This window comes from Microcebus murinus, chromosome X (assembly GCF_040939455.1).
Source record: "Microcebus murinus isolate Inina chromosome X, M.murinus_Inina_mat1.0, whole genome shotgun sequence".
NCBI classification, from domain to species: domain Eukaryota; kingdom Metazoa; phylum Chordata; class Mammalia; order Primates; family Cheirogaleidae; genus Microcebus; species Microcebus murinus.
This window is the reverse complement of record NC_134136.1, coordinates 33,891,741-33,904,642: the sequence shown is the minus strand read 5'-3', so window position 1 is coordinate 33,904,642 and position 12,902 is coordinate 33,891,741. Positions and strand designations below refer to the sequence as shown.

Genomic DNA, 12,902 nt, shown 5'->3' with positions numbered 1-12,902 from the left:
TTGTGAAATAAGCCCACAGGAATGAATGCTCTCACAGTCCCTGACTCTGCAGAGAAACAAGACTGCCTTTCTGCTGATGGGACAGTTAATAGTGTTTGCTCATCTCCCTGTAGGGCATAGAAACACGACACAAACATTTTCCTAGGACAAAGTCTAGTGATTTCTTTGACCGTCACTGACATCCACAGGGTTAATAAATATGCCTGTGTAATAGGTTGAGGCAGAGTGAGGGAAATAAGGGAGAGAAAAAAAAAATTAGAGTGGCAGGAGAGGAAGGAAAAAGTCACTATTTAGGCTGACCCACCAAAGGCCTTCTTTCTCAGTAATTCTTCTTTATTTTTTAAGACAGTCTTACTCTGTTGCCTGAGTAGGGTGCAGGGGCGTCATCATAGCTCACTGCAGCCTCAAACTCCTGGGCTCAAGCAATCCTCCTGCCTCGGCCTCCCCTGCAGCTGAGACTACAGGCACAGGACACCAGCTAACTTCCCTTTCCCCTTTCCCCTTTCTCTCTCCTTTCTCCTTCCTTCCTTCCTTCCTTCCTTCCTTCCTTCCTTCCTTCCTTCCTCTCGCTCGCTCGCGCTCTCTCTCTCTCTCTCTCTCTCTCTCTCTCTCTTTCTTTGATAGGGTCTCATTCTTGCTCAGGCTGGTCTCAAACTCCTGACCTCAAGCTATCCTCCCACCTCCACCTCCCAGAGTGCTAAGATTACAGGAGTGAGCCACCCTGCCCAGCCCCCTATAATTCTAAGTAGGACTTTCTTTCCTCCTAGTCCCCCAAGGTCATTAATAGTGTTGACTATGTTTCTAGAAGGAGCAAGCAGCCACCTGCAGGTTAGGAATTGTAACAATCTGGGAAAGGTCCCCCACAGGCCCTGCAAAGTGGCCAGAAATTCCCACCATTAGTCATGCCTATGAGTTACAGAATTGAAATATCTATTAAATTGCAAATATGTTAGCTGAGAAGGGAAACATTTTTGGCCTTTATCAGTCATGAATTCTTTAGCTCATTGAGGTATTAGATTAGCCCCAAAGGAAAGCAGTGAGCTACAGACCAGACAGGTCACTGGAACAATTAAAAGAGGCAGATAAAGGACAAAGTCACCCAGGGTGGGCTGGGTAGGCTAGAAAAGGCCAGGATCACCCAGGAAGGGAGAGGGAGGCCTCTGAGGAAAAGCAAAGGAGCTGCTGCTAGCCGGTTTTGGTCATGAGATTTCTGCACCTGCGACTGTGCAAAAGAACAGTCAATTATGAAATGCACAGTCAGTCATGTGAAAGTTCCTTTATTGCAGCCAAGAACTATTAACTGCCACGGTCTTTCCTTATTAAGTCACACAAAAGGAATATATTTTCATGTGATAATGAGAACACATGCATTCAAATGATGTTAACTCCTTGCTCAGAGAAAACATGAAGGAGAGAGAACATATGCCTATAATTTGTTCCCTTCCCTGCTTCATGTCACACTGCTCCGGGAAGCTTTAGGATAGGTGCTTTATCTCCAGGGCTCTTCATTTATCTGTAACATTTGAGACCAACTTGCTTCATCATCTAAATCACTTTTCTTTGTAAGGTGATCAATTTTTCAATACCCCTCCTGTAGTATTACATCCATAAATTGTGCCCTTCACTCTCTTCTTAGATCGACCAGGCTATTGGATGGAGTGATTAGGATGGCTTCTGAGTGCTATTGCCATTTGTCTATTAAATGCTCTCCAGGCCACTTCAGGTTGTTGTGGTTGTTGTTTTTTTTTTTTTCTTTTTCTCTTTTTAATTTTTTCCCACTCACTGCTCGAGATGGAAATAGTAAAACAGAATGTGAGCCAGTCACATGGTTGGTCTCTTGTTTAAAAGTCCTACTGAACCAAATCTTTGAAGGCAAAGGCCACAAACAGGCAGCCCTCAAATAGAATTTAGCCTACAGGCATGTTTTATTTGGTCCACAGAGTGCTTTACAATTCAGGGATTTCCACATAAAAATCCAGACTTCCCACGTCTCTTCAAAAATTAGAGGGCTTAGCAATATTGCAGTTACAGTCTCACATGGCAGCAATCAGCCAGGGCTGAGTCTATGCTGCTATTGCCCTTGAACTTGCCACTCCCTGTTGCCTTGCACATCTGGTTTGCCTCACTGGTGCACACGACCTGCTGGCCGCTGGAAGTATTCAAGCATTGATTGGGGGGTTACCTTTTTGCTGATTTGGACTCAGACATCAGTAGTAATTGCTTTTCCTGTTAGAATCAGAAATAGTTGTTCCTAAAGACAAAACAATGTGTTGGCACATGAATGTTTTAAATAAAACACTATTTCAGGGATCCTTAAACCCGAGACCTGGAGTCACCATCTTTGGAGTCCTTTGGGAGTTGGATCTCTTCTTCTTCAGGCCCAGCACACAGGATTAAGGGACAGTAGGCAGAGTAACCAGTGGGGTAGCATAGGAAAAGCACTGGACTAGGACTCAGAAGATGAGGGTTCTAGTCCTAGCTGTGCCATTCACCAGCTGACACCCTACAGTCAATGTTTTAACCCTCTGAGCCATGGTTTACTTTTGTAAATAATAATAATATATTTGCTATCGACTCCGTAAAGTTCCTGTGAGTAACAGCGTGAGATCCCAGAAGGGAAAGTGCTTTGAAATTATAAAGTGCTCTACAAACACAAAACTATCTTATAAAATAAGCACTCACCAATCAAATAAACACCCATCCACACCAAACCACAACTAATTTTTGAATACGTGCCACATGCTCAGCACTTGGAGACATAGAAAATAAATAGTCAACGAATCCCTTCCCTTGAGGAGTTTATAGCCTGGTTGAGAAAATAAGACAAACAATGGAAAACAATAAATCATTAAAATTATAATATAAAATAACTGCCCAATAAGTATTTTATTGAAACTGTAAGTTATAGGCATTTGTAGAAAGCCAACAGAGCAAGTACTCACTTGGCTATACTTACTTAGCTTTCCTAAATTTTCCTATGGAAACATAGCATCCTAAGACGCTCTCAAGAGTTGGGGGTGGGAAGGAGTGTCATGTGGTCATACAACTTTAGGAAATGTCCTAAAATATACCACATTCCTCTTTTAGAAAATTACAGTGCACATTAGAATGTTATAAGCACTAAGATGTCCGGAGATGCCTTTGTAGAAAAGAACACTGTTTAACTTTCACCTAAGAGATAAACAAATTGCCACAGAACCTCTCTTCTCCACTACCCTCTCCTCCCCCATCCTACCCCTCTTCTCCTCTCCTTGCCTCTTCCTTCTCCCTTAGAAATCTCATAGAATCAATATGGGAAACACTAGTGAACAACTAATGTTTTCAGAGGTTGCAAAGGGGAACCTATTTCTGTCTCTACCTGTCTGCTTTAGAAAAACACTAGAAAGTTAGATCCTAAACTCCTTGTTCCACAGAGTAGGAACAGATTTATGTGATGATTGATCTTTATCAACTGAAACAACATTGTTGAACTAGACACTTCTCCATTTCTTCACTTCCAGTAGGTTGAAATAATTGTTATAACTGCAATGAACCTCGTTGGAATCTATTTTTTCCAAATATCTATGGTAATATTAGTAGGGCCATATGGCCCGCTAATATGAAACTTGCCAAATTCTATCTTCCATGTATTTTCACTTGTCTTGTTTCTCTCCTGGCACCACCCCAAGCTCAGATTGAATTCTGTGTCCCATTCCTAATTATCTTAACTAAGGTGCTCACTAAGAGCTAAGGACTAGGCTCAAAATTGCCAAGTGTACTCTTCTTAGGGGCATCTAACTTACAATAAGGAATTATTGAGGATCAAATTGTGAATGTCCAAAAGGGATATTATAGTGGAATGAGGGATATTATGATCAATATTTTGGTATCTGTTCTCATAGTATGTAATATGTATATTTGGTGAATTAAATTATATGGTTTGTGCTTGGGGGTAGTTAAAAAGTTATGTTTGAGAGTTTGAAGGACCTAGAAAGACAAGTATGTGACCTTGGGCACATCATTTCACCTAAGTTTTAGTTTTTTTCTCTATAAAATGGGTACAATAATAGTAATCACCCTCATATGGTGGTTATGAGGATTAAATGAAAAAAAATGAATGAAAAACACTATGCACATTAACTCTCTGGGAGCCCCGGTTAGACTTGTATGTAGTTGTTGGCTTAGAGATCACTTCTCCTGTTGTATTATCCTTAGTCAAATTCCCTATTTCTGTTTATTCCACAAACTTTCCACCATATCACTATGTTCCATAGTTTTTCCTAAACTCACCCTCCCCCCAATATCTCAGCATTAGCGGTAGAGGGATAAAGATACTAAGAGCCAGGACCACAAAAAGCCTATTTCCCAACTTGAATGTAAAATTGTTTCCTCTGTGTGTATATATCTGCCATTTTTCACACCAAAGGAAACTTATTCTAACAAGCTATCTAGTCTAAATGACACCTGCGACAATGCACTCACAGTCACACTTTATGAAATGAAATTAAAAACACTTGCTAAAGCCAAGCATTTGAAAATCTTCACCAAAGACTGATCCCAAATCTCACTTTTCAGTTTTACCAAGCTTTGTATATCCAGATTGCCTTGCTACTCTTTCTTCCTTAATAGTAACCCAGCAGCACGTCTTTGAAGCAAATCTATAGAATAAACCCCTCTTGCCATGGCATTCAGATACCAATGGGTTAACAGATTGTCCCTAATATATGAAAAGTTCCCAGTCAGGAACTGTAGAGCTGCTTACAATCATCAAGTGGGAGAAATATTTGCATATCCACAAGAGAACAGGTTAGTGTTTTTTTTTCCCAAATAGCCAATGCTCATTTCTAAAAAGCTGCATAAAGGCATGCATTTGTGAATGATTTGCCAGGTGAATGGTAAATTGCCTTCCAAATAAAGTTAATTAGTGCTGGCTTCCTGCTCGTGCTCATGTTGGGGAGTCTCTATAATTTATGTCTGCCTTTGACCTTTTCCGGGCAGAAACTCTCCTATCCCAGGAGATCCTATCCCATTATCTTGCACACTCTCTCCCACTCCTCTTCTCCTCCTTCTTCCTTTATCACTTGCTCTACATTCTTATCATCTTGTAACCAATTCTCCAGCCATCTGCACAAATTCACTGAGACAATAAGGGAAAAAAAAAACCTTCAAAATAGCAAATACCCACCTAAAATATGCTGTGGGAAATAAAACTGTTAGCATCTTTGGAAAATGACCTAAACATACTATTGTGCATGTCTATTTGTCGTTAAATCCCTCCCTACTCATTTGCAGCCTCCAAAGGAACAAAAATAAATTTCCACGATAACATCACAGAAGTCTGCTATGATTTATGTAATAAAAGTGTCCCAGAAAAGCTGCATTTAAATCAAATCCTATTTTAATGCAGTAAGAAAGCGAGCTATTTAAAGAAATAATATGGCAAATTCTTTTATGTGGAGAAATAATTTCATCAAACAAATGATTACCTTTTAATTTTTCATACAGAAAAATTTATCACTTTTGAATATCTGGATCTTTTTATAACTGATCTTCTTAAAGGAAGTAGCACCGATATACCTTAACACTTATTTTACTGAAGATATATTTCTCAGAATTAGAAATTTGAAGAGATAACAAAATAATCTTTTAGAAATTTGACAATCCTTTAAAACTTGCATATTTGCAATACACTATCGTAAAAAATATCTATCTACATAATTTCTTAATCAACCAACTCTATTAATGTCATATTGAAATTCTTACCCCATGCCTGTATATTGCTAACTCAAAACAAGTATGAGTGGGTTACTCTTAAATAATTACAGCATTATATTTCTAATTATGAGAGAACACTCTGTTAACTGCTTTCATAATATTGAGCATAGAAAGCACAATATAACTTACATAATATTGCACAAAAGAATAAACTTTCACAGAGCAGCCCCTTGAACTTCCATACCAAGAAGCTAATTTGTTTCTACATCAAGTATAACATTTGACTTGTGTGAATGAATAAACTTATAAGAACAATCACCACTGACCCCAAAATAACCATAAATAAATTTTAAATTACCTTTTGTAGCTGCTAACTCATTGCCTGGCATGTAATATATAGTCAGTAATTTTTTAAATGGTAGGTTAATAAATAGCTACTTTGTGTGGTTGAGGTTGCTTTACTCACAAATTCCCTTGACACTTTACCCTTTATTACCATGATCTATAGTTTCATGATGATACAGGGCAGGAACCCCTCTCAGGGGCCAGCAGGGCTGGCAGTGGGGGATGGGGAAGAGCATGGAAATAAAGGAAAATCTAGAGTCCCTTCAGGGGAAGTTCAGGGCACATGATTAGCCATAAAAAGTGAATGAACAACCTGATAAAAACAATGGCTCTCTAAGCAAGCCAGATTCAAGAGGTATTTGGGATCCCTATGGAAACTAAAAGGTGGCATCTTAATATATGTTTTTGAGCTGTTATTTAGGAACCCCCACCAAAGCAAACTGCAGATAAGGGGGGAACTGAGGAATTGACCTTGGACTGCCAATCTTTGTTCTTAATGTCCCCAAGGGGCCTCTCATACCTATCTTACCATTCCTTTCCACTAATCCATAATCTGTGAATCCACCTATGCTCCCTTCTCAGGACATTCAATCTTTTGGGGCTAGGCCAATGTATAACCTCCATGTAATAATCTGTAATTTTGCCTGCCTGAAATGTACCCCTGCTTTTAAAAACCCTGCCTTGGAAGCCACTGGGGAGTCTAGGACTTAAGCATTAGCTGCCTGTACTCCTTGCTTGACACTATAAAATAAAGCCTTTCTCCCACGGCAACTCTCGGCTTCAATGTTTGGCTTTATTACACAGCATGAGTGGAACCCAGCTTGGTTCAGTAACAATGACAGTTCTTAGGAATTTAAGGGAAACAATTTAGGGACGATGAAAATCAGTTGTGTGTTATGTGTGTGTAAACTGATATGCTCAAAAAGGAATGAAGCATATGACTTTGACTGGTTTAACACCATTCTCTCCTCTAATGTTTCTTAGAAGGTATACAACAGAATTACTGGGATAAAAAGTCAAATTCCTAGTTTTACTGATGTACTAAATCAGAATCTGAAGGAGAGACCTGGGAATCTCTATTTAAAGATCATCATCTTTATCCTATGTGAGTCCCTCCACATGATTCTGAGGCACATTAAATTTTGTGAATCTTTGCAAGGTATTCAGATGAAATTTTAAATCCATAGTTTATACTAAAAGTTTGGAACAAGTAAATTAACATCTTATAAAATACAAAAAATAAGTGGCTCTAGCTATGCTTTTCCAGCATCTAAAATGAAACTAGATTGGGCACAGTAGCTCACGCCTGTAATCCTAGCATTCTCGGAGGCCGAGGCAGGAGGATCACTTGAGGTCAGGAGTTTGAGACCAGCCTGATAAAGAGTAAAATCCCATCTCTACTGAAAATAGAAAGAAATTTGCTGGACAACTAAAAACATACAGGAAAATTAGCCAGGCATGGCGGCACATGCCTGCAGTCCCGGCTACTTGGGAGGCTGAGGCAGAAGGATTGCTTAAGCCCAGAAGGTTGGCGTTGCTATGAGCTAGGCTGACATCACGGCACTGTAGCCCAGGCAACAGAGCAAGACTCTGTCTCCAAAAAAATAAAATAAAATAAAAATAAAATGAAACTAAAGAAGCAAGTATGTTATCACTATAAACCATTAGATGTGAGTGAAAGGAAGGTTTGATATTTATTAATATTTTATTCTGGTTCAACTTAAAACTCAAGCCAAATACTATAATGTTACAAACTTTAGCAACTGATTCGAAAATGGAAGTGCTCTGCAAGCATCTGTAAGGACTAGTGGTTATGGTCAAAGTGATGCTGCTGCAAGGCTTTGTACATGATCAGTTCACTTAGTAACGATGTATGACTGCCTGTGATTGAATCTTCTACTGTGAATGAGGCAGGGAATTCAAGTTCACATTCAGCAACTCAGAAGCTAATCAAAAGCAGATCTTTGCTATTTGGGATTGGCCCAATATGGTGGTTATTTTGAAAGCTCATGGGGGAATGAACATGCAATTCTAATCAAAAGAATTGTTTAAAACATTCACTAAAGGTACTCTACAAAGTCAAACTAAGAAGTGAAACTGTAATTTATTAGTATAGAGAGTAAACTAATATATATAAGTTTACTAAAAAGATATATATTTTTATTCCCTGTGTTAACATTCAAAATTTTGGAAAAAACAAAAATAAGCAATTAAATTTGAAGAATCAAAAACATATTAAATATATGGGTTATAGGAATGAACCTAACTCAGTAAGTATCAATATCAGTTGATTGATTTTAATACTACTCCAAAAAGGTCAGCCAGACATAAACAAAAAAGGTATTCCTAACATTAGCAAGAATATGTTATAATTAGCCAACTGGCTGATGTAAGCATGAGATGCTTAAATAGGTAATGCCCAAGCACATTACTCATAAGTCAATTAATGCAATCAATACTGCAATTGTCTGGATAATTTCAAAGTTTATGATGACTCAGATATTATCCACAACACAAATTTGTGTGTATACACATTCAAACACACACACACATATCGTTTTTACTGTATATATTTAAGGTATACAATGTGATGTTTGAAAATATATATATATAACAGAATTATTACTATATTCAAGCAAATTAACATATCCATCTCTTTATATAATTATTATTTATTTTTGTGGTAAGAACACAGAAAATCAACTCTCTTAGCAAACGTCAGCATACACTATAATATTATTAACTGTAGTCAATCATGCTATACATTAAATTACTAGACTTATTCATCCTACATAACTGCTACTTTGTACATACCATTTTTTAAGGAATCTGTAACTGGTTGTGAGTGTGCACCTTTTGATCTATATATACTTATTTCCCATGCTACCCCATAACCACTGTTTTACTCTGCTGCTATATATTCAACTTTTTTTTGGATTCCACATATAAGTAAGATTAAACTACGCTTAAGATATATATAACAATAGGAAAATTAGTCAAGATTTGTTCACGAGCAATACCAGGTACCCTTTTTGTCAGTTTCTTAGGATCCATCATATCCATTGGGAGGGATAACTTTATGGTATTAGATTATGTCCTATATCTCTGAAAATTACTTCCTAAAACTCTCCACCTAAGAATATTCTGAGTTTCTCTCTTCCACTCCTACAAGTAGAGTTACAAGTTTACATTTTGCCAGTACTTCAGATTTAAAACACACAAATCCATGTTCTTTTCGAGTTGCTTTATCTAACAATCACTAGAAGCTCACAATAGTATCCCTGACTTATGGGGAATTTTGTATAAAAAATATTTTGGATGCAGTCTAAGAAGATTTCATTCCAACAGTCCAACATAACTTCCTTCTAAAAGCAGCCTTCACCTATGAGGAGATTCCACATTATGGGTTAAGTCAACATTCTAGAGATGTTTTCTGAGATGTTTTTCTGAGATGTTTAGTAAAAATCAGTGATAGATTAAAGTGTTAAGAACCATTCATAAAGGCAGAGAACAGATATGCAGCAATTGGGCCCTTATTCCCTAAATTAATTGTTCATATTCCACATATGGCTTTTATTTAGTACAACTTATTAATAGTGACCTTCCCAACTGTTTAATTTGTAGCCAATTCTAAATCCACAGAATTTTGGGTCTTTGAATGGAACTCTTTCTTCCTAAGCTTAATTATACTTGAAATCTCATTTACCACAATTTGGTAGAAGCAATTCCTACCTGTAACTTTCAATTCAGTTGTTCGTCTTACAAGTTTTCCTTCATATTTGAGTTCACATGTGTAATTTCCTCCATCTTCTTCTTGAACTTCCTGAATAAGAAGAGCATTTCCTTTCTGTATTATTATGCTTCTCCACATTTTTGGCTTGCATTCCTGCAGAGAAAATATGTGCAGGTCAGCAAAAAATAAAACTTCACAAACTATATGTCCGTACTGGCAAGTTAGTACTTTCACTTTTTTCTATTCCTCTCTCTAGTTTTCAAAATACGTAACTAAGAAGTGAAGTCAATGACCAAGCAAAACTATAAATGTATCTTCTTATATCCAGTTAAAATATCACAGCTATCCTACAAATAGCCACTTGAAAACCTGATACCAAGAGCAAGAAATCTATAGAGGCATTCTGTAAAAACAGACGGAATAGCATACAAGCTCCCCAAATGCAAGATAGGTACAGCAGAACGATAGAAGCTGCTAAATATTATTATTACATCCTGGTTTCTTCTCTTTGACAGGGATATTTCCTATGAGTTCTAAGAGGATATGGTTCACTTAGCCACTTAGTATACTCCAGGGAAGTCTTAGGCATTATTAAACATTCATAATAGACTTTTACATTGGCAATGTAGTTTATGATTATTTTATTAATTACTCCTTATTATAAAAATTAATACTATTACTCGAGAGTCTCCTGACTTGCAGTCAAGAGCTCAATTTGGGGAGTAGGAAGGAAAGGGTCCAGAAAATTAGGCTTAAGAAGTTCTCTAAAAACATAGTAGGTAAAATGAGGACACACTTAGTTGCAGTAACAGCATGGAGAAATAAATCATCCACTTGCTTTCTGAGTTCAGTGGTATATAATCAGAGAATCAGATTTGGTTTTTGAAGCCAATTCTCTTACTCTCCTGATGGGAATGTGAGGGAGTTTGGCTACTAGGATTGGACTTCCCTAGAAAGGAATGTGTAACACTTTTCCAGAAAGTGACAAGGATATAGCAATAACCAAGTATGTAAGAATATTCAGCCAACTGGCTTTGTCTATTGGGAATTTTCTGAGACTACTTTTTAGATATTGTCCCATTTGGTCCACTATTCATTCTAAATGTTCACACAAAGCCAAAAGCTGTATAAACACTGGTGGAGGCCTTGCGGACAGCTGTGAGGGAGTGCTGAATAACCAAGGAAAAAGTATTTTAGCATCTAAATTCTGAATCTGTCAGTTGAGGTAATAAAGAAATTGGCAGATGATATGAACAAATGGTTGAGAGCATATTCTACTTTCCACAATATAGTGTGTATAACATCTGTACCTACCATCCCTCAGCCCTGCTCTCCATATGCACATCTTAAACATGGACATACAGTATCTGTGCCGACTCTCAACCCCCAGCTGTGAGTGCTTGTGTGTGTATGTTGGGGGGGGGTGTGGATGTGTGTTTATAAATGATTTGGGAGGGTGAGTACCCCTTTATTAGTTTTTCACTATAACAAAATTTTTTCTTTTATGTTAGTAAGAGTTTTAACAACAAAACACAACAACTGGCACTTAGGTTTACAGGTATAATCTTTAAGAGATATGCTTGCTTTATATCCAATACAACTACCCACACATTTTGTCAGAGAGTAAATAAAAGTAATACTGCAGAGAGCATCTAGATATAAGGTTGCTTCACTCCCTAGGGTCTTTCTGAAGAACAGTTAAGGGTCTGTCTGAAATTATATTACGTACCATGTCTGGCAAGGTTTATCACCTATATGAGATTTGCTTCTGAGTTAAACCTTGGGATATAAGGTTTCTGGGAAAATGAAGAAGAAAGTCTGAACAGAGAGGAAAAAAAAAAAAAAAACCAACCCAGCTGCCACTGTCGTCATACAATAATAATCCACAATTATTTTCGCATTGCTTCCAACTCTGATAGCCTCAGATTTCTAAAGAATCATTCTGAAGGTCATTAAACAAAAATATGGTCCCTCTGGGCATTTTGAGAGGAAAGGAATAAGAAAACTGAGCTGCTGCACTTTCGCACTGCATTGGTCAGGTCAGGCAAATAAGCCCACACACTCATTTTATTCAAAGACAAACGCTGTTGCATTTCAATGTCAATTTGGGGGAAAATCCATATGCAATTAGTTCTAATAATTTTCATTTTCCCTGGTTACTGCCATTTTTTCTCCAGGAAGTAAAAAGCTACAGTGTATAAGAAATAGAAAATCAGTCCTGATGAAGAAAATCCTGGAATCTTTACATGTCCTTTGAGATAGATTTAGATAGTCCAGAGTGCTTTCCAGGTTGCCATATAAAGCCTTAGAGGGGATTCTTGGTATCCAATAGATGGCTTTTTTGGAAAACTGTGGCATAGAAAACTATTGTCTTCAAGTCATATACACCCCTCTGGAGACAACATAGTTTAGATGAAAAGGCAAACTGCCTTTAGGCCAAAACATCTCTAGGTTAAAATCTGGGGTTCACCCAAGTTCTGTGATCTTGTGATCTTAGGCAAATTTGTATATGGGGATAATATTTGCTACCACATGAGCAGCTAGAACCCAGAGGCTTGTAGGTTTATTCATTACATGCTTATTGGGCAGCACTGTACATAGAATGTTCCCCATTGCTAAACCTTCCCAATTCTAGATTACATCTCTTTAGAAGCCCAAGCTCTGATTAGTGAAAATTTGTGCTGATGAACTAATAGATACAAATAAATCTTCACTAATTGGCTAACTATCCCCCCAGCAAATTAATACGTTAACTCACTGAAAATGTATAGCTCCTAAGAGGCCAAAAACTAATCTCTGCAGGTAGGTACAGAAGCTATATTTTGCTCAGAAGAGCCTTTAAAGTATATTTCCCATCATACTATATAGATGACCATCCTGCTCCCACAAATCAAACTTTCTCGAAGTTATTTTGTTGACTATTCTACTTTGGTCCGGGTGCCTGTATAGACTCTCAGAAATCTTCCAGACTCTTGACTCCATTATTTGCAGTGTATCTTCCCTAAGCTTCCGGCTGCTAGACTTACTGCTGCCTCTCTACTGCCCCCTATCTTCCTGGTGGACAGACAACATTGCCATACCTCACTGCCCTAGACCAGTTTACTTCTGAAACCCTGTTAGGCAAAGAGGT

General features: G+C 37.7%; 1 protein-coding gene across 1 annotated transcript in view; it reads right to left on the bottom strand.

Annotated features, from left to right (window-relative positions):
* The window catches only part of IL1RAPL2 (interleukin 1 receptor accessory protein like 2), a 1,045,794-nt gene that overhangs the window by 464,462 nt on the left and 568,430 nt on the right, over window positions 1-12,902 (bottom strand). The window contains exon 5 of the mRNA XM_012787202.2: window positions 9,772-9,925. Coding sequence (XP_012642656.1) covers window positions 9,772-9,925 — 154 coding nt within the window. The remainder of the gene's footprint in view (window positions 1-9,771; window positions 9,926-12,902) is intronic.